At 34.6% G+C, this 25,317-nt stretch overlaps 2 protein-coding genes across 2 annotated transcripts; both read left to right on the top strand.

Moving 5' to 3' along the window:
- Positions 9,085-20,718, top strand: LOC18604076 (protein CASP). The gene is made up of 19 exons (XM_007036405.2): positions 9,085-9,397; positions 10,294-10,404; positions 10,893-11,071; positions 11,903-12,052; positions 13,157-13,245; positions 13,459-13,568; positions 13,726-13,820; positions 14,284-14,339; positions 15,292-15,457; positions 16,099-16,191; positions 17,169-17,297; positions 17,541-17,660; positions 17,921-18,001; positions 18,783-18,890; positions 19,014-19,157; positions 19,243-19,344; positions 20,014-20,093; positions 20,315-20,407; positions 20,494-20,718. The coding sequence occupies exons 1-19, from the start codon at positions 9,313-9,315 to the stop codon at positions 20,552-20,554; spliced, it is 2,052 nt and encodes a 683-aa protein (XP_007036467.2). The 5' UTR covers positions 9,085-9,312; the 3' UTR covers positions 20,555-20,718.
- Positions 23,105-25,093, top strand: LOC18604075 (protein ASPARTIC PROTEASE IN GUARD CELL 1). The gene has a single exon (XM_007036403.2). It carries the CDS (start codon positions 23,343-23,345, stop codon positions 24,816-24,818), a length of 1,476 nt encoding a protein of 491 aa, XP_007036465.2. The 5' UTR covers positions 23,105-23,342; the 3' UTR covers positions 24,819-25,093.

Genomic DNA, 25,317 nt, shown 5'->3' with positions numbered 1-25,317 from the left:
TTTCTAGGGGCATTAAGTGCCCTGTAATAATAGACCGGAGAGGGGGGCTGAGCACATGCTCAGTCCTCTCCCCGTTTTCTTTTCTTTCCTTTTTTTTATGATTTATTATTTATTATTATTTTATTTTTATTTTTGATTGATTTTGAATGGGTGTCTACAGAAGGAAAACCCTGCGAGAAAGAAAGCATTGATTTGAGCGAATAAGCCAAACAATGGAAAAAGTACAAAACTGTCAAAGAGTGCTGGTAATGGAAAAATTAGAAACATAAAAGGTCAAATTGAGACTTTAACCATTAGAGTCCGAAGTACTGTAGGGCATACCTTTGTAATTGTTGGACAATTTCTCTAAGAAGGATGAACAAAAAGCCTAAGCAGGTACCAGCGGAAAAGAGAGATTCTGCCACGACAGGAGAAGAAATTGAAGATGATTGGCTAGCAGAGGAGAGGGCTAACGACAAATTGAAGGCAAATCGTCGAAAACAAAGATAATAAAACAATTAAATCAAAAGAAGAAAATGGAGAGGCAAATCAACGATAAAAGAACGACCAACCGAAAGGTCAAAAGAAAATTCATTAATAGACAATCAGGGATTTAAAAGGCCTAATATCAAAATGACGTCGTTTTGAGGAGTAAAGGCCAAAAAAAATATATAAGGAGGGGCTTTAATTGAATAACATTTGTCATTCAATTAGAGACTCAATTGAAAAAAATTGAACAATAATCAAATTATCCTACTTTTATATATAGTATAGATATATACTTTATGACTTCTTAGTATACTTATATACTATATAAGTATCTATTAACTAGATATAGTAATATATTAATACTATACATAGTATATATCTTAATACACCATACATAATATACTTATTATCACACCAATTAATCAATATATAGTATAACAAGTATATTATATAGTATACTTATTAATATATACTAATTAGTCAAAAACTATATATTAACAATATACTATATTATTGTATTAGGAAATTGTAAATAATAATGTAATATGTAGTAACATAAAGTATATTATTAATATATTATAAAATAAATTTAAAAAAATAGAAAAAAGCTAAAAAAATTAGTTAAATCCCTAAAAAATATGCAAAAAGGTTGATGAACTATGAAACACATCATGCATTGTCACTTATTTAAATGATTAAGGTAATAAAAAGCCCTACTTAAGCAAGAGATTACTCCAATGCCCTTGGGCATAGGGATTTAAGTAAATTGTTCATTACATTTTCGAAGACTTAAAGATGATAGGCAACCACGTGGCTGTCTAATTGGTTAGCTCTTTTCCTGACAGTACTAGATACACCACAGAGACCTTCCCGCTAGGTTCCTCATCCTTAATCATATGGATTGACAGCTCATCAAACATCTGAAGAACCTGATTGACCTTTGTCGGTGCTTCAAGATGAATGTAACTTGCGGAGCGAAAAGTCTCACACAAGTATGGAATTGTCCTTCTCTCGAGTTCTTCTCCACCTTCTACATAAAACTCAATTACTGACAAATCCATCAACTCTTGCACCTTGCGATGAAAGTCGTCACAATTTTGAATGGAATGTCCAACAGCCCCCATATGGAACTTGCAAGAGTGAGTGAGGTCATGTCCCAATTCCTTTGTGTCTACTGGTTCTAGAGTGATGGCATTTATTTTGAACAACACCTCAAACACTCTATCTATTGGCGTTTAAATCTCATCGACGCTCCTTTTCACCCTTCGAGTCATCCCTTCATGTATAACGTTCACTGTCGGCCTTCCATAATTAAGCAAGGGATTCCTGTCGACATTTAAACTGTCTTTTTTAGCAAAATTTAAAAGTCTTACCCTAATGAGTGCTTGGACTTTATATTTTAAAGCAGTGCAATTTTTTGTAGAGTGCCCTTAAACCCCAAAATGATAATCACATTGTGCATTCTGGTCGTACCACTTTGGAAAATAAGGTTTAAGTGGTTCTATAGGGGTGCGGGCAAAGAGTCTATTTTCAATCAACTGCGGTAATAGAGCAATGTAAGAAATTAGGATGGGATCAAACTAGGTTTTTCCTTGAGTGGTTTTGGATCCCTTTTGAGTGTTACTAGAGTTGTCGGTCGAAGATGTGGGTTTCGATGCTGGTGTTTGTTGAAGGGCATTGGTTTGAAAGACTGATTGTGGAGCAGGCTAATAGACATAGGGATTCTGGGCAACGTTGCCAATTCTTGGATAGGAAGGTGGATATGGAGGATATGGATAGTAAGGGTTGAAATTATAGGTTTGTGGGCCGGTATAAACAACTGCTTGTACGTCCACTTCCTTTTTCTTGAATGTGGTCCCTCTCTTGAAGATAGTGGTTTCATCCCCTTCTATTTTTCCATTCTTGATTGCCCTTTCAATTATCTCCCCTGAGAGGACTAGATCTGCAAAATTTTTTGTGGCGTTGCCAATTAACCGTTCATAGAAAGGAGCTTTGAGCGTATTTATAAATAATACAGTCATCTCTTTATCTGTTAAGGGTGGTTGTACTTGTGCCGCTACATCTATCCATCTCTAGGCGTATTCCTTGAAGCTCTCACCAGCCTTCTTTTCCATGGTCTGAAGTGATAAGCGATCAGGGGCTAATTCAGCAACATGTTTGTATTGTGCCATGAAGGCTCTAGCCAAATCCTTCCAAGTTTTGATGTGACTCCGATCAAGTTGCACATACCATCTGGCTGCCAATCCAGTTAGGCTGTCTTGAAAAAAATGAATTAACAACTTATCATCATGTGAGTGTGCAGCCATCTTCCGGCAGTACATGGTAATATACGTCATTGGGCATTTTGTCCCATCATATTTTTCAAACTCTAGCACCTTAAATTTGAGAAGGATTACCACATCGAGAACCAAGCATAACTCCACTGCATCCATGGTTCCAAACCTATCCACTCATTCCACAGGGCGAAGGCGCTCTTCCAACAGATCATACTTTTTTCAGACCTTTTCATTTTCTCCTACTTGTGATGAATCCTTTCTTAATTTCTCTTACTCTTTTGGATCGTCTAAATCTGGGACGTGTATTGGTTCAGCAGGATTTATCCTAGAATTCAATCCAAATTGCCCATGAGTTGGTTGATGGCTCATCGGGGGTAGCATATTGTAATAACCAGATGACGTCACCTGAGGGTGGACCCTTGGAAAAGTCTGGGCGTGGGGTAGAGTGAACCCCGGGGGATAAGGTGGATCATCCCTTGAGTTTTCAGTGTCTTGTGTTGGTGGGTTTTCTAGCTGAGCTGACTCTTCTATTACTGTTTTTCCTTTACTCAAGCCCACCATCAATTCCATCATCTTTGCTAACTGCTCTCTCATTTCTTCTTGAGCATTTTCCATTCTATCCATTCGCTCCTTTTGTTCTTCTTCCATGATTCTTACTTATCGACGCGTATTATGAACACGCTGGTCACTGATTTTAGGTTGTCGATCCATCTTGGAATCTTTATTTTTAAATCATAAACATGAATTAGATGCATTTTTAGTGCATGAATGAGATGAAAAAAATGCACCCATTATCTTTATTTATAGGCGAAAACACTTGTTATCATGAAATGGGGGTTTATGCATGTATAAATGAATGATCATGTACTAAAAGTACTTGTCACATAACACCCATCAGCAAAGTAATTCAGTGCATAAGATATTGTTTCTTGTTGCAATTCAGGAGTCATCTTTTACATCTACTCCTTCAATGGTTGTCAGGTGACAAATACTTTTCCTATATGCAAAATTGTGATGCAAACATGCATATGCAAAATGAAAAGGATAGCAAGTTCAAATTAGTACAGTAATTAGAAATCTCAAAAGTAATTCTAATTAAAAAGATGAAAATAATTAGTAGCATGATACCTTCATTACTTTGCGGAGAAGAATTTAGGATAAGGGAACTATGAAAATTCCTTCATGTGTACCAAATCAGAGGGTATTCTCTCACAGGTGAAGCTCTACATAGGTAAAGGCTACTCAGGGCAATTTATATGTTGGACTTAGGTCGAAAAGGGAGCTAAAGGTTCTCAAATTGTTCCTCACTGTCGTCTACATGGACTAGTAAGGCACCTCGATCCTCACCCATTACAGGCTTCAAACGGACTAGGTTCGATCTTAGTGGGAGTTTTCACTAGCCCATGCGGAGGTTATCACCTCACGATAGCGTAGCTACTTAACCCCCTCTTAATTAAGGACAAAGCTCGGGTAGAAGGCTTATGCATGAATGCAAAAAGTGTCGTGTGTGTGAAGGAATATATCGATTTTGGACCAATAATCTCACATCCCTCTATCCTAAATTCCCCACAATTATTAAATGGCAACAACAATTGCAAAACAACAAATGCAACAAATAAATGTAAATGCTCGAGGTTAAGGAAAACATTAAATTATTTAAGGCCTAGGATAATTTATGATTAATTAATGGCTTGACTCTCTATTGTCCCTAGCGAAGTCTCCAATCTGTCGTAACGTGCCGAGTCCGGGAACCCGATCGCTAGACGCAGGCAAAAATAAAATATTTGGGAGTCGCCACCAATCTTTTTTATTTAAGTGTGATTGGTCACTTATTAACCTGATTCTAATCGACGAAATCTTAAATTAATTTTAGGTCCATCGAGAGAATGAGAACTGATCCACCTTTTTTAGAAATGGGTTCGGGAGTGCGGTTACGCACGAAGAAGGGTTAGCACCTCTGTGGCGCCCGTTCCACGAACGGTACCATTTAATCTTAAGTTATCCTATTATAGCCTACTTTTGATTTAATCCATGCTTATTAACTAATTTTTTATTAAATTGGTTTACTGAGTCTTTTATTCGGTTTTACATATGCACATGATGCGAGCGTAAAATGATGTAATGACTTGTTTATTTTAAATAATGGGGTCGACAATCTTCTATTGAAAAATCATTTGAAGACCATCCCAACGCTTTGGTGAAGTCTCGAAATTTTCCTCACCTAGAGATATCCCCGGAAGAACTCGTCTCTACAAGCTCTTTAAGGGAATCCCGTCATCAAAATTCCTGCCCCATTTACACGATAAATGTGACATGCTATGACAAAAGAAAATGATCATATCTATATGCATGCGTTTGTAGATTTAGGTGGTTCATAATACATCCAATTATTTGTTTAATAGTTTAAGGTAATTTATTACCTTGTTTACGTGTTTATTATTAAATTTTTTTCTTTGATGCATGGTATTTGCTTTTTTATTTTTTTAGTTTTTTGTTATTTTGTTATTTTTTATTTATTATATATTATTATATATTATTTTTATTTATTATTTCATTTTATATTTTTTTAAACAATTATTTGAATTAATGGGTGTTAGAGTATAGAGTTCGCATTTATCCCGACGCTTCGGTGAAAATCCATTTCGATCTCCAAATTTAAGTGACCCACCTAAAAGTGGCAACTCTTTGCCCCTTTTAAGTGAAATTACTCAAAAAATGTATATTTATTATTTATTTATTACTTCTACTTCTTTTTATTATTATATTTTTTCTTATTTTTTATTTCTTTATTCTTCTTCATAATTTATTTTTACTTTTTATAATTTTTATATTTGTATTATGATTTTTTAATATTATCATTTATTTATTATTATTATTTTTTATTTTTACTTTCTATTTTTTATTTTCTAACACTAAAATCAACATAAATAAAATTTTATAATTTTTTTATAATTTTTCATAAAATAATTAACATTAAATCAACAATACATTTTATCTACACAAAATGGGCTAGACCCAAAACCAACCTAAAAGGCCCACAAACAAAAAGAAAGAGTTTTACCTCGTTGGGCTAGGTTGCCCAGTTTCCACAAGCCCACAAAAGACCCAAGCTTGCCACACCAAGCCTGTTTTGCAAGCCCACCGAACCCTTGACCCAAATCCTTTTCTTTTTTCTTTTTTTTTCCTTTTTTCTTTTTTTTCTTTCTTTTTTTTTTCTTTTTCTTTTTCTTTCTTCTTCTCTCTCCCAACCGCTCCCCCTTCTTCTTCACTCTTTCTTTCTTTCTCCTTCTCCTTCTTCCTCTCTCTCTCAGTAGCAGCACTCCCCACCGCCGGCACCTATCTCCCTCTTTCTCTCTCTACCAGCACCGTTTCTCTCTTTTCTTCCTCTCTCTTCCTCCTTTACTCCAGCGACTGCACCTTCTCCTACCCTCTCTCAAAACCCAAAAAACCCATTTTTCATTTTTGGTTTTCTTTGAGTGTTTTGGTTTCTTTTTTTTTGTAATTTTTTTTTGTATCTCTCTCCCTTTTTAAATCTATCCGAGGTCCCCTTTTAAGAGCTGGATTATCTAAAAATTTCGACAATCCAGCGATGAAATCATGCTCTTCTGAGCATGATTTTACAAGGCTTTGGCATAAATAGGGGCTAATTGCCGGAGGTAACTATTCCCCAAAATTCGACTGCTTTCTAGGGGCATTAAGTGCCCTGTAATAATAGACCGGAGAGGGGGGCTGAGCACATGCTCAGTCCTCTCCCCGTTTTCTTTTCTTTCCTTTTTTTTATGATTTATTATTTATTATTATTTTATTTTTATTTTTGATTGATTTTGAATGGGTGTCTACAGAAGGAAAAGCCTGCAAGAAAGAAAGCATTGATTTGAGCGAATAAGCCAAACAATGGAAAAAGTACAAAACTGTCAAAGAGTGCTGGTAATGGAAAAATTAGAAACATAAAAGGTCAAATTGAGACTTTAACCATTAGAGTCCGAAGTACTGTAGGGCATACCTTTGTAATTGTTGGACAATTTCTCCAAGAAGGATGAACAAAAAGCCTAAGCAGGTACAAGCGAAAAAGAGAGATTCTGCCACGACAGGAGAAGAAATGGAAGATGACTGGCTAGCAGAGGAGAGGGCTAACGACAAATTGAAGGCAAATCGTCGAAAACAAAGATAATAAAACAACTAAATCAGAAGAAGAAAATGGAGAGGCAAATCAACGATAAAAGAACGACCAATCGAAAGGTCAAAAGAAAATTCATTAATAGACAATCAAGGATTTAAAAGGCCTAATATCAAAATGACGTCATTTTGAGGAGTAAAGGCTAAAAAAAATACATAAGGAGGGGCTTTAATTGAATGACATTTGTCATTCAATTAGAGACTCAATCAAAAGAAATTGAACAATAATCAAATCATCTTGCTTTTATATATAGTATAGATATACACTATATGACTTCTTAGTATACTTATATACTATATAAGTATCTATTAACTATATATAGTAATATATTAATACTATACATAGTATATATCTTAATACACCATACATAATATACTTATTATCACACCAATTAATCAATATATAGTATAACAAGTATATTATATAGTATACTTATTAATATATACTAATTAGTAAAAAATTATATATTAACAATATACTATATTATTGTATTAGGAAATTGTAAATAATAATGTAATATGTAGTAACATAAAGTATATATTAAAATAATTTTATAAAATAAATTTAAAAAAATAGAAAAAAGCTAAAAAAATTAGTTAAATCAATTTTAACCGATTTAACCGACTAAAGTTGGTTAAAGTCAGTTAAAGTCTTAAGTCAATTTGATTTGGTTAATTTTTTAAGGAAGTCAATTAAGTTGGTTAATGATATTCCTTGACTGAGTTAACCGATTTAATTGAATACTCACCCTTAACAACAGCTAAACATACCAATATTTGACGATTAATGAACCCTAATCCTTCACTCTCTCGATTTGGGTCAAGGTTTAAGGGATTTGAAATAAAGGTTTGGTTTAGGACTATTTCATTGTAGGATGAAGCTTTTAGCAAGAGCAGAAAGTTGAAAAAAATCTTAATCAATCGGTGAGGTAGCAACTAAAAAGATAACGAAAGGAGAAAAAGGGAGAACAAGGAAAGAAAGGGAGTAGCTTAAACAGTAATTAGAAAGCACTAACATGTAATTAAGCTTTATTTATACATCAGAAATTTTGATATTTCACACTTCCCATTAACAACATTTAGACTTTTGGGGTAAACTATCCATTTCAAATATTAATAAACCTACATGGAATTATATATAAAAGTTAAGAAGGCCAAGGTATTTTACCTTAAAATTTAAAACCAAACTCAAAATAATTAATGGATTTTAGTAAGTATTACATTAATTATAAGTAATTTATAAACAAAAAATAATATAGAAACTTATTAATATTTAAAATTGTTATTTATAATCGAGTCTAGACAGTGAGTATCATAGATATTATCATTATCCGAATCTTATCCAAATTCGTAACGGATAGTAATTTTATTATCCAAATTCTACCCGAACTCGATTACAAGATATCCTAATTTACTTAATCAAATTAAATAATGTAAGATACCTGATTATAAAGTATCCATTATCATCCCCATAATTACAGCACCAATTAATGTAATCAATAAAAATGAAAAAAAAAAAAAGAAAAGGTAAGATGTTAACGATACAAAGGTAATTATGCAGTAAATGCAATATTATGAACACAAGTCACAACAAAAGGATAGGATGCATTATTCAAATCACAAGAAACATTCTTGTGGAGTGATGTCTTGAGAATATTAACATCATATGTAATTAAGAATTGCATATCAAATTAAATTAAAATTTTAAAACACTCAATTTCTTATACGCCAAAAAACATGAGGTGCTTTCATGTCCTTTTTTAAGACATTTATGGAAAGGAAAATTCCTTCCGTCTCATTTTGTTTATAAATTATGTCCATTCTTTTATTTTTAATGTCCAATACTCTTATTTTTATATATATTTTAAAATTATTTTTCCTAATTTTTAAAATTTGAATATTAAAAATCATAAAATATCATAAAAAAATAATTTGATCGTAAAGTACACCGAAATCTAAATATTTGTCGTAAGCTCTGTAAATTTCAAATAAAAATAATGAAATGAAATGAAACAAAAAGAGTATAACGTAATTCTCTTTTATTTCGAAATGAATGGATGAAAAAGAAAAGAAAATTTGAGGAATGGAGTGGGCCCGGCCCGGCCCAACCCAAATACTAATAAGCTTGAAAACTACTGGAAGTGTGGAATGCAACTGATTTAACCACAGCAACGGAAAGCTATTTATTTTGAAAGAAACCTTTGAAAATCCATTCAACATTTCTCAGATCTACCAATCCAAAATCCCTTAAATCTTTACCCCACTCTCTCGATCTTGTTCTTAGCGCCGAGCTCGATCATTTCATCAATAGAAAGAAACTTCAAATCCTGAAGAATTCGACTTTGGCAAGCGTAAAAACCCTAGCATTTGGCGAGATCCCGTTTTCCCCGAAATGGATGCTCCGCAAAGTGGATCGGACCGTGATAAATCCAATCCTTCCTCTTCTCCCGTCTCCGTCGTCTCCAATTTCTGGAAAGGTATCAGAAATTTTGGATCAATTTGTTTGTTCAATAAATTTAGAATGATATTAAGATGATTAGTAATTAAGTCCTGCATTTTTGTATCTTTTGTTGAAATTATTATCTGATTTTGCCTTGATTTGTTGTTCATTTTCTGAGAGTAGGAGAGAAAAGCGAGGGAAGAAAAGAGAAGAAAATAGTAGAAATTGCCATTTTCTGTCCTTATTCACTAACATAGATCCTTCCTAGACTCAAGTGTTGCAAATTTACTAGATTGTCCACCTTTTCATTTCATCTTCATACGAAGATGATGAAATAATGGAAAAGTAATGTGATTTTCATTTTCTTTCTGCCACCTCTCAACTCTACCAAACATCTCATCTGAAAGAAAAAGTTGTTTTGTATCTTTCTGCCTTTCATTTCTTCTAGCTTTTTAGTTTTTTGCCTTACCATCCTTCTTACCCAGCAAAGCATAAGAGAATATATTTTTTCATCTGCATTGGAGATGACTTCCAATGAGATGATTAGGAGAAGAATTATGATTGGTTTAGACTGTTTTATATTTTTAAATGGTCCTTTCATAAGTTTTATTTATAGTAGAATTATAAATAAAATTATTCATATCTGATTAGTAACGGAGTTAGATATGAATTCTAAGTTATTTCTATTATTTATGGTAATTTTAGTTTCATTTTATCCCTATTGCCTTATTTTCTTACTGTTAAATCACTTATAAATTTTTAGAAAAAAATGAAAAAATTACTTATTTATACTGTGAATTATAACTTAAAAAATATATTACTAATAATAACAACATGTGCAGTGAATGTTACTATGGGCTAGTCTAATCAAACAGGAGACTAACTATCATTCTTGGGATGAGTATTAATTTCTTTTTTTTTTCTTTTTTGCAGAATTTGATTTGGAAAAGGAGAAAAGTGTACTTGATGAACAAGGACTTAGAATAGCTGAAAATCAGGAAAACAGCCAGAAAAACAGGCGGAAGCTTGCTGAGAGTACAAGAGGTATTTTTGGCTCCTACATGTGTGTGCATGTGTCCCGTAATCATAAACACTTCTTGCAACTTCTTAACAATGATGCAGGGTGGCCTTATGATGCTATACATGTTTCTTAATTCAAAATTGAAATGAGTTATCCTAATATTGTCTAGGCACAGGTTGGACACAAGTGGACATGAGTGTCACAACCTTAAGTGTCTGATTTGGTATTTTTTAAAATGAAAAATCAAAGAATTGTCCTACTGAGGCAAAACTACTATGATTTTCTATTTTGTTGTTTAGTTATTGGGTATCAATAAAAGAAGGATGAGAGAATATTGCTATTTATGGAGGAAAACCAAATATTAGTTATTTTTTATTACTGTAAAAATTAGAATAGTTGAAGATTCTTTTTATTTTTTCTATTCTCCGTGCTCGTAAATTTCCTTTTAGTAACGGTTTTTTCTGTATAGAGAAAGGCCTGTGTCAAATTCATTATTTGTTATGTTTAACAGATTTCAAGAAAGCTTCAGCAGAGGAAAAGTTAAGTTTGTTTAATTCATTACTTAAGGGTTACCAAGAAGAAGTTGATAATCTTACCAAGAGAGCAAAATTTGGTGAAAATGCTTTTCTGAACATCTACCAAAAGCTTTATGAGGCTCCTGATCCTTATCCTGCTCTTGCTTCAATTGCTGTAAGTATTAGCTTAGGTGATTTGGTAACTCGTTAGAATAAGATCCTACTTCTTTTTTGCATTCTATCAGTTGTGTGCCTCCCTATTTGGTTTTTAATTGATTGGTTTTTCTTACTGTTGACCGAAGTTTTATTTTTGTGAGATGGTGGGTAACATTAAGGTCAAGACAATGATTATATAGTTTTTTGGATTCAATTTAAATGATGTTTGATGGTGTATTTCAGTGATATTAATTATGTAACTTTGTGCATATGGTTTGGATTAGTCTCATGGCTGATTTTTGAGTGTACATTGGAGAGGAGAAGAGTAAAATTATTGTGAATTACTGTAATAACTTGTTGCTGATGTGAATTCTTAAGCTAGAGGTTCTAGCCTTGATATACATGTGAGCAGGTAGCAATGTGGCTTGGATTACATCTGACAACAATGTTTATGGTCACCATTCCTCATATTTATGTTGTAATAATTAGGATGCTTCTTGTGAACTCCACTGGAGTCATTGGGGTAAAATCCTTGCTGAGCTGCTAGAAATTGGCCTGCATAAAGCTTAAACTGAATTGAATGAACAATGTTAGGGAACAGTGCAAAATTATAACATGTTATCGGTTTTTTGGATGTTTTTAAAATTTAACAGGGAAAAAATGATATCATACGGAAAGTATGTATGCTGATAACATCTTATTTAGAAACTGTAAAAATGTCAAGAGAAAAAAAAAAGTTATTATTAAATTTACTGTCCTGTACTCCATATATGTAGTTCCAACCCTTCCAAGCAAAAATATTCTTTCTATGCATCAAGTTTGTTTCATTTGAGTCATACTTTCCCTGCAGGAGCAAGATTTAAAAATTTCTGAATTGGAATCAGAGAACAGGAAGATGAAAGTTGAGCTTGAAGAGTTCAGAACAGAAGCAATGCACTTAAAAAATCAGCAGGCAACAATAAGGAGACTTGAAGAACGAACTCGCCAGTTAGAGCAACAGGTTAGCAGTGCTTAGTCTACTTTGCTAAAATGCGGCATTCTGTTTTTGATCGTGACCTCACTTAAAGAGGTCTTGTGAAACTGCAGTTATTTTTGTTCTAAGAGTGGCTATGGTGATACAAGTAGGACCAACAACATGGCTAGAAATGCAAAAAGAAAAGAATTTGAAAAAAAGGACTTAAACTATATATTAATAAACATAAAACCTCTAGTAATTGGAGGTAATGCTTTGTTGAGCTTTTTTTAGTATTTGTAAAAGACATTGACCTGTTGTTGTAAACATTAACTTTTTCCAGAGAGTTTGCTATAAAAAATCTAAACTTTTTCTCCCCAATTCTTTTCTTTTCTTTTTTTCACTTTTTTCCCCTACAAATGGGCATCTTTCTTTCAGTTGTTAGGAGTTACATTAGCATCAGAAAGGGTGTAATTAGTTTGAAACTGAAGTTTTAGAAAGATTCAGCAGCTTAAAAATTGAGAAATGGTCCATTTCATGAGACTAGTCTTTCCCATTATCTGGTGGATTCTTTTACATTATATTTTTCTCTTCGTTAGTAATTTGTTTGTTTTCTTTGGAAATAGAAATTATTGTTTTATCAATTATGTTATTTTAGTTAATAATTGTTTTTAGGGCCTGTTGTATTTTATTTGCACAAGCTCCGTCTGTCAATGAATTCTAGGATTCAACTGCTCCACCCTTTGGGTGGCAGTTGCAGAGGGTTTCTATTTCTTATGCTTGAGTTATCGAGAAATGAAAAATTTTTGCAAACTGGATTGTGTTAGATTGGCAACATACTTGCTACAATTGCGGTGACATTGTCTTTAAAAAGTTTAATTATTTTCAAGATACAATTATGGCATGTCAAGGTTATGGCATATTGTCTTCCTTCACTTATCAAAGAAAAAAAATGAGGGCTTATGGCTTGGTATGTTGCTGTCTATTATCAGCATCTAGGTTCAACTATTGGAGTAGCTCCTTTCAAGCATTGTCATTTTGAAATTTCCTCCCAACAATTTTCCATGTCTCTATTCTTTCACCCTTTAAACTAAATTGGGATGTTATTTCTGAGGTAGACAACTGAATGCTTAATTTTGGGCATGCATTCAGATGGAGGAAAAAGTGAAAGAAATTGTGGAGATTAAGCAACGCAGTTTGGCAGAAGAGAACCAGAAAACACTAGAAGTTTTAAAAGACAGGTATGTTTCTGCGCCTAGTGGTGAGCTGTTAGATATTCTGTCTCTTGTTAGAGTTCTTCCCTTGTTTATGCTAGGAAATGAATTGAGCTGAATATTGCACCCGAATTATGATTCCAATGGTTGGTGTCATGATAGCTGTCTTAATTAACCTGTTCTTTGTCTTATGTCATTAATCATTATGTTCCCTGATATATGTCTTTTCTACTTATGCAGGGAGCAATCTTTGCAAGATCAGTTACGGCAAGCTAAGGAAAGTGTATCAAATATGCAAAAATTGCATGAACTTGCACAAAGCCAGTTGTTTGAACTTCGTGCTCAGTCAGGTGATAGACTGAATCTGACTGTTTTGTTATAAACTTGTTATTTGACTCCTTAATTGTCAAAAGAAACTTGATTCTAGTATGTTTGCTTCGTTTTTCCCTCATTGCCGGGAGTATTTGCCCTAGCTTCTAGTGTCTTACATTGTCTTTAACAATACAGAGGAAGATAGGGCAGCAAAGCAATCTGAGGTCAACCTTTTGATGGATGAAGTGGAGCGGGCCCAAACACGGCTTTTTAGTCTGGAGAGGGAGAAGGTGATTTAAACATGTGATATTTTTGCTAATTTTGACCCATAAACATGTCAGCCATTTAAGATCTTGATTTGCTGATATGAGAGCAAAGGGCAGTATAGGTGCATATGGCTGTCAACTCTGAACCTAGTTTGTAAATAAAGGATTACAACTGCCTTTCTTCAACTTAATAATATCTGGCTGCCAATCACTCCCTCATGCCAGCATAGGTTATTATAATTTAATTAAAAGGCTTCAATATCTGAATTGTGCTGCTTATAAAAGAATCCTTGCACCTATTTATAGCAGTCAAGCAGATCATGATTGCAAGAATTTTATTCTGATGTATGCCCTGTGGTGGATTCTGGTGACATAGTCATTTTAACATATTAAGAGGGCATGCATTAAATTTTTGGATTTTGTTTTTTTTGGTAAGTTGGTTCCTTTTGGTTTGATGGTCCCTGTTTTTAATTGGATTTTTCTGCAGGGTGTTCTACGCTCCCAATTACAGTCGGTACATGAAGAGTCTGAAAACAAGAGAAGGTAAAATACTCCTGTTCCATTATCTCTGCAAAAGCACTATCTGTGTTCCTGTTATATCTTGCAGAAGAAATGAGTGGAACAGGTACTTGTGTCTTAATAAGTTGGTACACTTTAAAATCTGATACTTGATACTTGATTCCATCTTTAGTTTACCAAGTGTTGTATGTATCATGTAGAAGTCTGGATAATATTTTAAGAGTATCAAGTCAACAAATACTCTTTGTTCTTGATGGGGCCTAGAATTCACTGGGGGAAAAGAGGGGGTGAGGGGTGGAATGTGGTTGGGCTTGGGCAGGCAGCCAATTGCATAACTGAAAGGAGGCAAAACATCTATTTTTAAGCAAGAAATTTTGTCTGTGTATTTGCAGAAATTTATAAATTCACAAACATGCTGTAGAGACAGTTTTACATTGCAGTGTTGCCAATGCAAGTGATTAAAAAAGACCACAAAGATTTTTTTGTGATCCCAGGACACTTACTTCTCTTTAATTACTCAATATATGGTTTTGATTTGGATCAACATTTTGACTCTTCTGAATCAATATCTTCCTATGCCTCCTCCCTCCAACTTCTTTACCTCTTCTCCCTTTCTTTGGTTCATTATATACCTAACTTATGCTTGGACCCCTTTCTGTACTTTACCTTTGACTATTGGCTGGATAAACGTTGTGTGCGGAGAACTGAAAGGTCAAGTTTCCTTTTAAGAACACCATTTGATGTGAAGTAAATTGTTGTAATACGTTAATAAGGTATTATTTCTCCAAGAATATTTTTTCCTGACTCTACATTTTATAATGGCTTTCTTACCCGGTCAAAATTTGTTCTACATGTGGTAATGTGCACATTTGTAATACTTCTTTCCACCATGTCTGCATTCATATTTCTACAATTTTCAAGTTCATATTGGAAATAAATTTTTTTTCTGAGTTTGTCATCATTTGCTTGGACACAGCAATAATGTAGATTCTAATACTATACTTGAAAACTCCCTGAGTGCCAAAGAGAAGATAATCTCTGAGCTGAATATGGAACTTCACAACATTGAAACCACCCTATCTAATGAGCGAGAAGAACATGTGAACGAGATCAAGAAATTGAATTCATTGCTCAATGAAAAGGTACAAAACCTTGTTGTTTTATTCATCCAATCAATGCAATGTGTAATTAACTTTTGTGCTAGTCATTAAAAATTAGGTAATTACGCCCTTGTGGTTTTCACTTCTGTTACTAAACACTCTAGAATATTTCCTGTTCCTGCACTTAACATCATGTGGTTTCAATCCATTACCATTGGGGTTTATGACATTTTTATAAAAAGACAAAAATGCCCTCATATTTAGAAGGCATTTTTTTCTTCGCACTTAACACTGTAACCACCTATGATAACAGAATGAAACCATGGGGTGTGTTAAGGAAAAAATCACATGGGGTGTAAATGCGATTTACCCGTTATAAGTATGTAGTCTATCCATTCACAAAGAATTTCATGATTTGGCACGTAGGATATCTCCTAATAATATGGTAGATCAAAGGGTACTTGTTAGATTACACAACTTTTAGTGAGATTGGAGAATATTTCCATTGTGCTTTATTCAGTGTGTTGAAGATAGGAAATTTTACCAAAGTTGACATTATTGTCTCACTTTTCTTTATTTTTGTATTGGATTTATATTTATTAAAATGAATGTTTTTGATTCGTGTGGAAGGATTTTTTTTCGCCTCTTACATTTCCTTTTCCTCATCTTATATGACAAACTAGGAAGTTGCTCTTGAGGAGATGAAGAAAGAGCTTCAAGTAAGGCCAACAACAAAATTGGTTGATGATTTGCATAAGAAAGTGAAAATTTTGCAGGTATAACCATCCTTCAAAGGATTTTTTGGTTATAGATCTCCATTGGCTAATTTAGTTTTAGCTGCCGACGCTTATAAGAATTTTGTGTAATTGAGTTTTCTGAAGTTAAGATGATTCACAAGTTCCCAATTTATGCCAGTTCTGTTGGCTAACTGATTCTCTTGCTTGTTTTGATTGTGTTCTAGCCAATGATGATATGCTGAATGGTCAATTAGTTTGTAATTTCAAATCAGATAAGAATTAGAAGAAACTCCAAAGATACTGTTTGGTTGTTGCTTTTGCTGGCTTGCTTTTTGCTTTTTATGCAAAAGGCTGATGTGTTTTTTGATAAAAAGAAAAAAGGGCAATAATTTTTTTGGAAAATTCAATTAACTCTTCTTAATAACAGAATGGATATTTTACTTTTATATAATTTTTTTTGAATATGTAGCTAGTAGCCACTGGCTTGTTTTTTATTTCAATTAAATATGGTGTTACTTTTTACTCTTTGCTTTTGCCTTTTAGCAACTTTAATGAAGCAAGAAGCGAGTGGCAAATCAACAACTGAACTTAAATCCTTTCATCCATACCAATATTTGCTTGAGACTTTAAGACTGTTTTTTAGAATGTGGGAATGCTTAATGTTTCACTTAAGCAACCTTTTTTCTGTGCTCTGTTGACTTGTGGCCTCTACAGTATCATGTGGTTAAAGAGGTTATATATTGCAATTTAAGAGAAATGAATTTATGGAGGATGAGTCTGTGCTTGAGTTATACTCAAACTGGTATACTTTTCAACACCTGTGGTCTGTTTATTTTGTTTTAAATTTGGTCAAGGAAAAAGAAAAAGAATTGTCTCCATCTTTGGTCTTCTGGTTGTTGTCAGATTTAAACTTAACAGGTGTTGCTAAATTGTGCATGACTTTGTCTTGTTATTTTCTTGTTTCCTCATGCTCAATAACATCACAATGTGTCTTTCTTTCATTATTGTGTGTGTAGGCAGTGGGTTATAATTCAATTGAGGCTGAAGATTGGGAAGCAGCTACCAGTGGGGAAGAGATGAGTAAAATGGAGTCTCTTCTTCTTGATAAAAACAGGAAAATGGAACATGAACTTACACAGCTGAAGGTATGAAGTCTTTTTGGTGCTTTGCTTCCCTAGTTTTTCTTTTTTCCAATTTTCTCCAATAAGGATGCATATAAATGGATTGTTGAGATCTAGTCTAGATGAAAATAATACAGAAGTCAATATCTTGTGGACATTTGTGGTTTTCATATTGTATTCTTATTTTGGAAAATTTTGGATATTAGTTAGATTTTGATGCTTTTGATATGAGTTAACTGCACTCATATATCTTTTACTGGTTTTCAGATCAAACTTTCCAAGAAAACATCTTTGCTGGAAACAGCTGAAGGCAAAATAGTAGAGCTCACGGAAAAGGTTAACGAACAACAGAAGCTGATTCAGAAATTAGAAGATGATATATTGAAGGTTTGGATACATTTCTTCTGAAATTCTCAAAATGGCAATTTTGACCAGCTTCATTTTGTGCTTGATACAGCATTTTCCTTGAATGACTTGCATATATGTGAATTGTCTTACCCAGTGAAAGATTGAAACTATCAATTTGTAGCTCTATGTTTTTCCATGGAGATTATGACGTTGGAGTCAGCATAACAATTTTTTTCGTTTAGTCAATTTCCTGCACTGCAATGTTTTCTTTTTCATCTCAATCTTTTTTTCTAAGGCAGGGTTATAGTTCCAAAGAACGAAAAGGGACTCTTTTTGATGATTGGGATCTTTCAGAGAGTGGGGTGAATGAACTTTCTGAGGTATATTTCTCTTGTTTGCTACTTTACATGTATAAGTTACTCAGATATATATTCTCTAAAATAGAATGTAACTTATATTAAAGAAAATGGGAACAGAACTTAACAACCTGGTGTTTGTTGTTTATACTTGTACTCATATTTACCCTTTACATTGCATTGATTAAATACATTCTAGCTCCTTTATCATTTCTATCCATTCCAGAGAATTGATACCTCAAAGTTTGTGGTTTAGGTTATTTTATCAGATTCTTTCTTAACCCTTTGGTTCCTCATTTCTTATGTCTTTATCTTTTACAATTTTTTTTTTTTAATGTTTTGGTGTGTCTGGGGAAGAGGGATGGTTACTAAGATTAGAGGACCTCTGCCAAGAAGTCAGATTGTCCAACTTAATAGAAAATTATATACATGTAAAAGTCAGTTTGTCCAATTTAATAGAAAATTGGATAAATGTAAAGAATCAGTGTCAGCAACATTTTCTGATTTTCTTCATTTCAATGTTAGGTTAGGAAAGAATTTATAGTTTTATTTGTCCTAAGCATTCATTGCGTGTAGCATGATTTACCTGTTGAGAGTGCAGGGCAACATATGGAGGTAATGATGTCTCTGACTGGTGATGTTAAATTTTGCAATTTAATTCTTGATATCATAGACCACAATAAATAGTATTTACAGGCAGAAACACATTTGTTTAAATTCAAGCATGTTTTGCAAGTGAAGTAGTTTGTTTGTCACAATGAGTTTATTTTGATTTATTACTAATACATTTCCTATTCTGGATCAGAACACAGATCAGAAACATATTTCCTCAGATCAAGACCAAAGCTCAATGCTGAAGGTGATCTGCAACCAGCGTGACCGATTTAGGGCACGTTTACGAGAAACAGAAGAAGTAATGCTTTTTACCTTTCTGAACATATTCGCATTTTTTTTATTCAATGGAATTATTTTTATATGCATTGTTAAGATTATGATTTCCACAAATTAACATTGTTGAATGTTCCATATTTTATAGGAAATAAGGCAATTAAAGGAGAAGATAGGGGAGCTAACAGCAGAACTGGAGAAAACAAAAGCTGATAATGTTAAACTTTATGGAAAGATTCGTTATGTCCAGGACTATAACCAGGAGAAAGTAATTTCTAGAGGATCAAAGAAGGTACCTCTTTTTAGTATTTTTTGTAATTCTCATGTAGTGCCTTTAGCTTCTTGAAGCTCAGTTTTGGTATTTGATTACTTTTCAGTACGCAGAGGATCTTGAAAGTGGTTTCACCTCAGATGTTGAATCCAAGTACAAGAAGATATATGAGGATGATATTAATCCCTTTGCTGCATTCTCAAAAAAGGTTGGTGAACATGTGCTCCTTTCATGAATAAATTGATCTGTTACATTCACATATATCTAGTGATCTAGTTTGATTTTGAATGATTTTGAACTTAGGCCAGCAGAGTTCCTTTCTCTTCTTTCATTAGAATATTTTAGAAGAAAAGACAATGCCTCGTCACGGGCCTCTGGTTTTGTTTGCATTTAAATGATCTCTGTAAGCATTAAACTTTCTTACTCATATATCTTCTTTAAGCATAATTTCAATTTTGTATCAGTGCTATGTGTTCCATTATATATGCAATAATGATTTTGGCATGTTCCTCTTCAAGTTCTCAGTCAAAGACTTATAGATGACTTTGGTTTCTTTCGAGCTCAAGTATTCCTTTCCCGCTGTGATGTCAGGATAGATTCAGGATAAATATTTATATACACCCCTGTACATTGCTGTAAGAAATATGTTTATCAGGCAAATAGAATGAAGAATAATTGCCCTTGTAAAGCTTATCTTAATCAGAAACAAAGTTGGAACGGTGGAGACATGCATACTCAGTTTTCTACCACCCATGCCAACTCACAACGTGGGAATATTGAAATTCAGTTAGCATTACATCCACAGGCTTCCAATTCATCTCATGTTTTTTTTTATGCTGTGGATATCTTGGAGTAATCTGTTTTATTTACTACGTAGGAGAGGGATCAAAGATACAAGGAGTTGGGCTTCAGAGACAGAATCACACTAAGCAGTGGACGTTTTCTTCTGGGCAACAAGTATGGTTTTATTTCGTTGTCCAATTCCATATAAAATATAGTACTCTTTGTTTCCCCTATATGGTGTGATAGCACTGGGATGTTGGCCTTCATTTATATTGAATGCACTCACCATCGTAAAACGGAGGCTGAAACAATTTCCCTCAGCAATTTCATGCGACTTCTACCATTTGTGTTTCTATAGATTTGGCTGATTAGCTAACAAATTGCCTCCTTTGCAGGTATGCTCGAACATTTGCATTTTTCTACACAATTGGTTTGCATATCCTAGTTTTTACATGTCTATACCGAATGTCAGCTCTAAGCTACCTCAGGTGATCATTTTGCCCTAATCTTTCGATAGCTCTTCCTGCTTCCCCTTTCTAATTATCTGACACCACATATATTTTTGCTAATGCAGCAATGGCCCTGAGGAAGCCCTCGTCGGAGAAAAAAATGTGAACCTCCCACGCGGGTTTTAGGTATCATCTACCCATTGTGTTCATTTACTTTGTTCTTTGTTGGAGGAATATGGCACTGAAATTATGTATAGAAATGTCATAAACTGTACATGTAACAGAAATGATGTCATGTCGGAATTTGTTATAAGTTCACAATGAAAAGGTTGAAATTTTTTTCGCGTTTACTTTCTGTGTATCAACGTAAACAGCCCTGAGGAATTTAAGTTGGAAAATTTTACGGTGAAATGAAGAAAGCCAAGTGGAAGTTTTTCTTTTCTTCTTTTTTTTCTTTTCAAGGAAAAAAATTATTATATTCTAATCAATCTAGGGAAACATATCCCAACGTATCGTTCATCAACAAATTTCGAGTTATAACTGGTGGAATATCATAAAATAAAGTCATTTTTTATAGAAAAACCCTTGTTAATCATGCAATCAGTTAATATATTTCCTTCTCTATAAATATGCCCCATACTAACTTCTCATCGACATTGAAGTAGTTGTTGAATGACTTGAATTAGATCAGAGCTAACGCGTAGATGAACCAGGGGTGAAGTAATGGCCTGCACAACTAGCTTATTGTCCACTTACAGGTCAATCTTCCGATAGCCCAATTCCTAATGCTAAACATAAACCACGGTAAACTCCCACAACTCAACCCGACGCATACTGCTGAATATATATTCCCTAATCTACCAAAGCATATAATTCTAAACGTGCCACACATAAACATCCTCAAATGCGTTAAGGCATGTCTTTTATTCATAGTAGTAAGCCTTATGTCCTTTATTTTTCTTTAAATTTTTTGATATATTTATTATAAACATTTGGGCTCAAGTTAAAAGATTTAGTTCGATAAATTTACGAATGGAGGCCGAGGGCCTAATTAACGCCTTAGTTAGGTGTCTTAGGTCGGGCCTATGGAAAATCTCTCTTTTCTAAAGTCAAGCCCGAGCTCGGTCCAATTTATTTATTTAATTATTATTGTATTATTAAAATAATAATAATAAATTCTGCTTTATATTGATATTTTAAATTTTAAATTTAGTAAAATATATTATTTATTAACAACGTAAGTTAATCACATCAAGTAAAACCGAACTTCAATCCGAGTCCATAAAAATCAGACTTAATTCGGCCTATGAACACCTCTACTTGTAAACAAACGTGACCCGTATGTGATATGGTTTCGCTGCACCATGGGCAGGCCTACCAAACGGGTCTCAAGTCAGTAAGATTTTTTTCAAATTTTTTGCAATGAAAATACATTCAGATTAAACTTTTTAAACAATAAAATAAACAGGTTTATTATTAAATTAAGAAATTAATTTATGTATTATATGTGATTGCAAAAAGAGTAGGAGTCATATTCCACTCCCTATCTTCCTTATCATTTCATCTTTGCTTTTTCTTGTTCTACGGAAAGTGGTCATTAATGGTGGTAAAATAAGTAGGCGTGGATAGGAAAGACAGATGGGGTTTAAATGAGTTTGGGTTTCTACTTTATACGACCTTATATACCCTTTTATGATCCATTTTAAGATCGACGATAAGCGCCATTTTAATTCAAAGAAAGCCATCTTAAAGAAAAAGCAAGCTGACCAATAAATATTTCTTCTCTTCAATTTGTAAGGGAACCTTTACTCTCGACATCATATGAATAAGAATTATGGATAGTTGAAGATAAAGTATGAATGAAAATAAGATGATCTTTCGTGTTGACAACCTTCCCTTCTAAAAATGAAGGAGTTTCGTCATTTGGAAAGAAACCAACATATAACTTCAAACACAATAATCCACGAAATACCATTCACTTCCACTTCAAGTCGACTAAAATTAAATGTAAGGAGAAGGAGTTCTTGATAGTGGGTATAGAAAGGATACCTATATGAGTTTCCATTTATTAACCTATTTAATTATGGATTCAAATATATTAATTCGTTTACAACTCACATGCCAGTTTCATAATAATTGATATATTTTGGTAGATGAATAGACGAATAAGGATTTAATATGTAGCACCAAACTTAAGACATTTCTCGACTCCCATTCCACTTTTATCACTTGTGCTCCCTATTTCTTTAAATTGAAACCACTTTTATCCGATTTATCTCTTTAGAACTAATTTAAATTGTAGGATTATAGGTGTAGCATTCCATTTTTAAATGATCACTCTTATTTTTAATTTCTCAAACATTAAAGTTTTACGTAACTATTAAAAAGAAAACATGAGTAGACCCTTACGATATTTGTTATATCATATGATACTATTTAAGCATATTATTATATCGTGACAATTTAAACCTCCACATAGCATCACGTATAAAAATGACGATTGTCATTTTAACTTATAATAATTAATTAATTATTAATTATAAAAAATTATTTAATTTAATAAAAAATATAAAATTTAATTGAAGGTAATAAATATAATGAAAAATCACGAAATTAAATTAAAAATTTTCAAATTTCAAAAGCAAAAAACAGAAAGAACCAAAAGAGCAAGCACAAAACCCAGTGGTGGATGTCGTTATCCGCAAACAAAGCATAAATCGGCAATAAAGTACAGTGAGAGTGAGGCAATGATTGAAATCCCAAGTTGTTCGTACGCTTTCTGGTTTTGATCGATGAAGAAGATAAAAGCAAAAGGCAACCAGAGTTAGGTTGAAAGCTCCTCCTCCTCCGCTCACCAATCCGCTTTTAATATCACCCCAACAAGCTTGATGTGACCCTTCCTTTCTCCCTTTCTCTCCAACATATAAGCCAACTCTGCTCTGCTCTTCTCGTTCACTGCTCCCCCCCAAAAGAAATGGCTTCTTCTTCAAAGTTCCCCGTTTCCTTCCTCTTCTTCTTTTCACTTTCGTTTCTCTTCACTTCCACCCTCTCTCGTCACTCTCCGCAAGCAACGACGACCCTCGATGTCTCTTCTTCTCTTGAACAAGCGCAGCATATTCTCTCCTTCGATCCACAGTCTTTAACATCCTTCGTTCAAGCCCAGAGTGCAGCTCCTTTCTTCAACTCTTCTTCTTCGTCTGTTTTTTCTATTCCACTTCACTCTCGGGGGTCTCTCCGCAAAACCCACCACACCGACTACAAAAGCCTTGTGCTTTCCCGACTCGACCGTGACTCATCCCGGGTCGACTCCCTCACTACCAAACTCCAACTTGCCCTCAATGGTGTCAAAAAATCCGAGCTCCGACCGCTACCGACTGAGATCCGGCCCGAGGCGCTTTCAACCCCGGTCATTTCGGGGACGAGCCAAGGAAGCGGCGAGTACTTTTCACGGATCGGAGTCGGTAACCCGAGTAAACAATTTTACATGGTTCTCGATACCGGAAGTGATATTACTTGGATCCAATGTGAACCTTGTTCGGACTGTTACCAACAATCCGACCCGATATTTAACCCGTCGGGATCCTCCACTTACAGCCCGGTATCTTGCGGGTCAAGGCAGTGTTCTTCTCTTGAAGTTTCCGCTTGCCGTAGCGGGAAATGTTTATACCAAGTCTCGTACGGAGATGGGTCTTACACGGTCGGTGACTTTGTCACCGAAACCGTGTCATTTGGAAACTCCGGTAACATTAATGGCGTTGCTTTGGGTTGTGGCCATGATAATGAAGGCTTGTTCGTTGGAGCTGCCGGGTTGCTTGGACTCGGCGGTGGACCCTTGTCCTTAACATCTCAGATCAAAGCGACGTCGTTCTCATACTGTTTAGTAAATCGTGACTCGGCCTCGTCTTCGACTTTGGATTTCAACTCGGGGTTAACAAGCGACTCGGTCACCGCTCCATTACTGAGGAACCAAAAGATCGATACGTTTTATTACGTTGGTCTGACCGGGTTCAGCGTCGGTGGCCAACCGGTTCAACTCCCCACGGGCCTTTTCGATATGGACGCATCAGGAAAAGGAGGAGTCATCGTCGACTGCGGCACCGCCGTAACTCGGCTGCAAACCCAGGCTTACAACGCCCTGCGAGACGCTTTCGTGAAATTAACTCACGACTTGCCGACAGCGAGTGGGGTGGCGCTGTTCGACACGTGTTACGATCTGTCTTCGAGGACCAGCGTCAGGGTCCCGACGGTGGCATTTCATTTCGGTGGACAGTCGCTGGATTTACCCGCGAAAAACTATTTGATCCCCGTGGACTCATCCGGGGTATTCTGCTTCGCGTTCGCTCCTACGTCGTCGTCTTTGTCCATCATTGGGAACGTGCAGCAGCAAGGGACACGTGTCAGCTTCGATCTGGCTAATAACAAGGTCGGGTTCTCTCCTCGTAAATGTTAAGACGGTAATTAAATTAATTACCGTTCCTCAGAGGATTTTTTAGGTTAATTTATAGTTTTTACTGTTAGTTTAGGGTGGGCCAGGTGAAAAGATTGGTTCCCACTCGAATAAATTCCAAAGAGAAGAAGCTTTGGGATGGTGACGGTGTGGGGCAACTAATTATATTATTTTAAAGCCTTTTATAAAAATGTGTGTGTTTTTCAGTTTGAGTAGTTCAGTGGCATTGTATAGTAAATTAGTTGAAAATTCAATGGCAAATTATGTTTTATGGATCATCTACGTTACAAAACGCTTGCATGTGTGACACGTGGATGACGAAATTGCTGACCGTGATTTCGATTTACGTGACGGGAGCGGGGAGCCAAGCGAGATTCGACTGCTCACTAAATTTCAGGGAGGCTGGTTGTTGGGTTGGTTTGGCCTGGTTTGGTTTGATTTTTGCCTTTTATGGATGTGTTTTATGTTTTAGTTTGCTCATGGCGAGTGAGGTCCACGCGTG

This window comes from Theobroma cacao, chromosome 3 (assembly GCF_000208745.1).
Source record: "Theobroma cacao cultivar B97-61/B2 chromosome 3, Criollo_cocoa_genome_V2, whole genome shotgun sequence".
In the NCBI taxonomy this organism is placed as follows: domain Eukaryota; kingdom Viridiplantae; phylum Streptophyta; class Magnoliopsida; order Malvales; family Malvaceae; genus Theobroma; species Theobroma cacao.
Note: the sequence above shows the minus strand (reverse complement) of the source record. Positions and strands in the feature narration are given on the sequence as shown.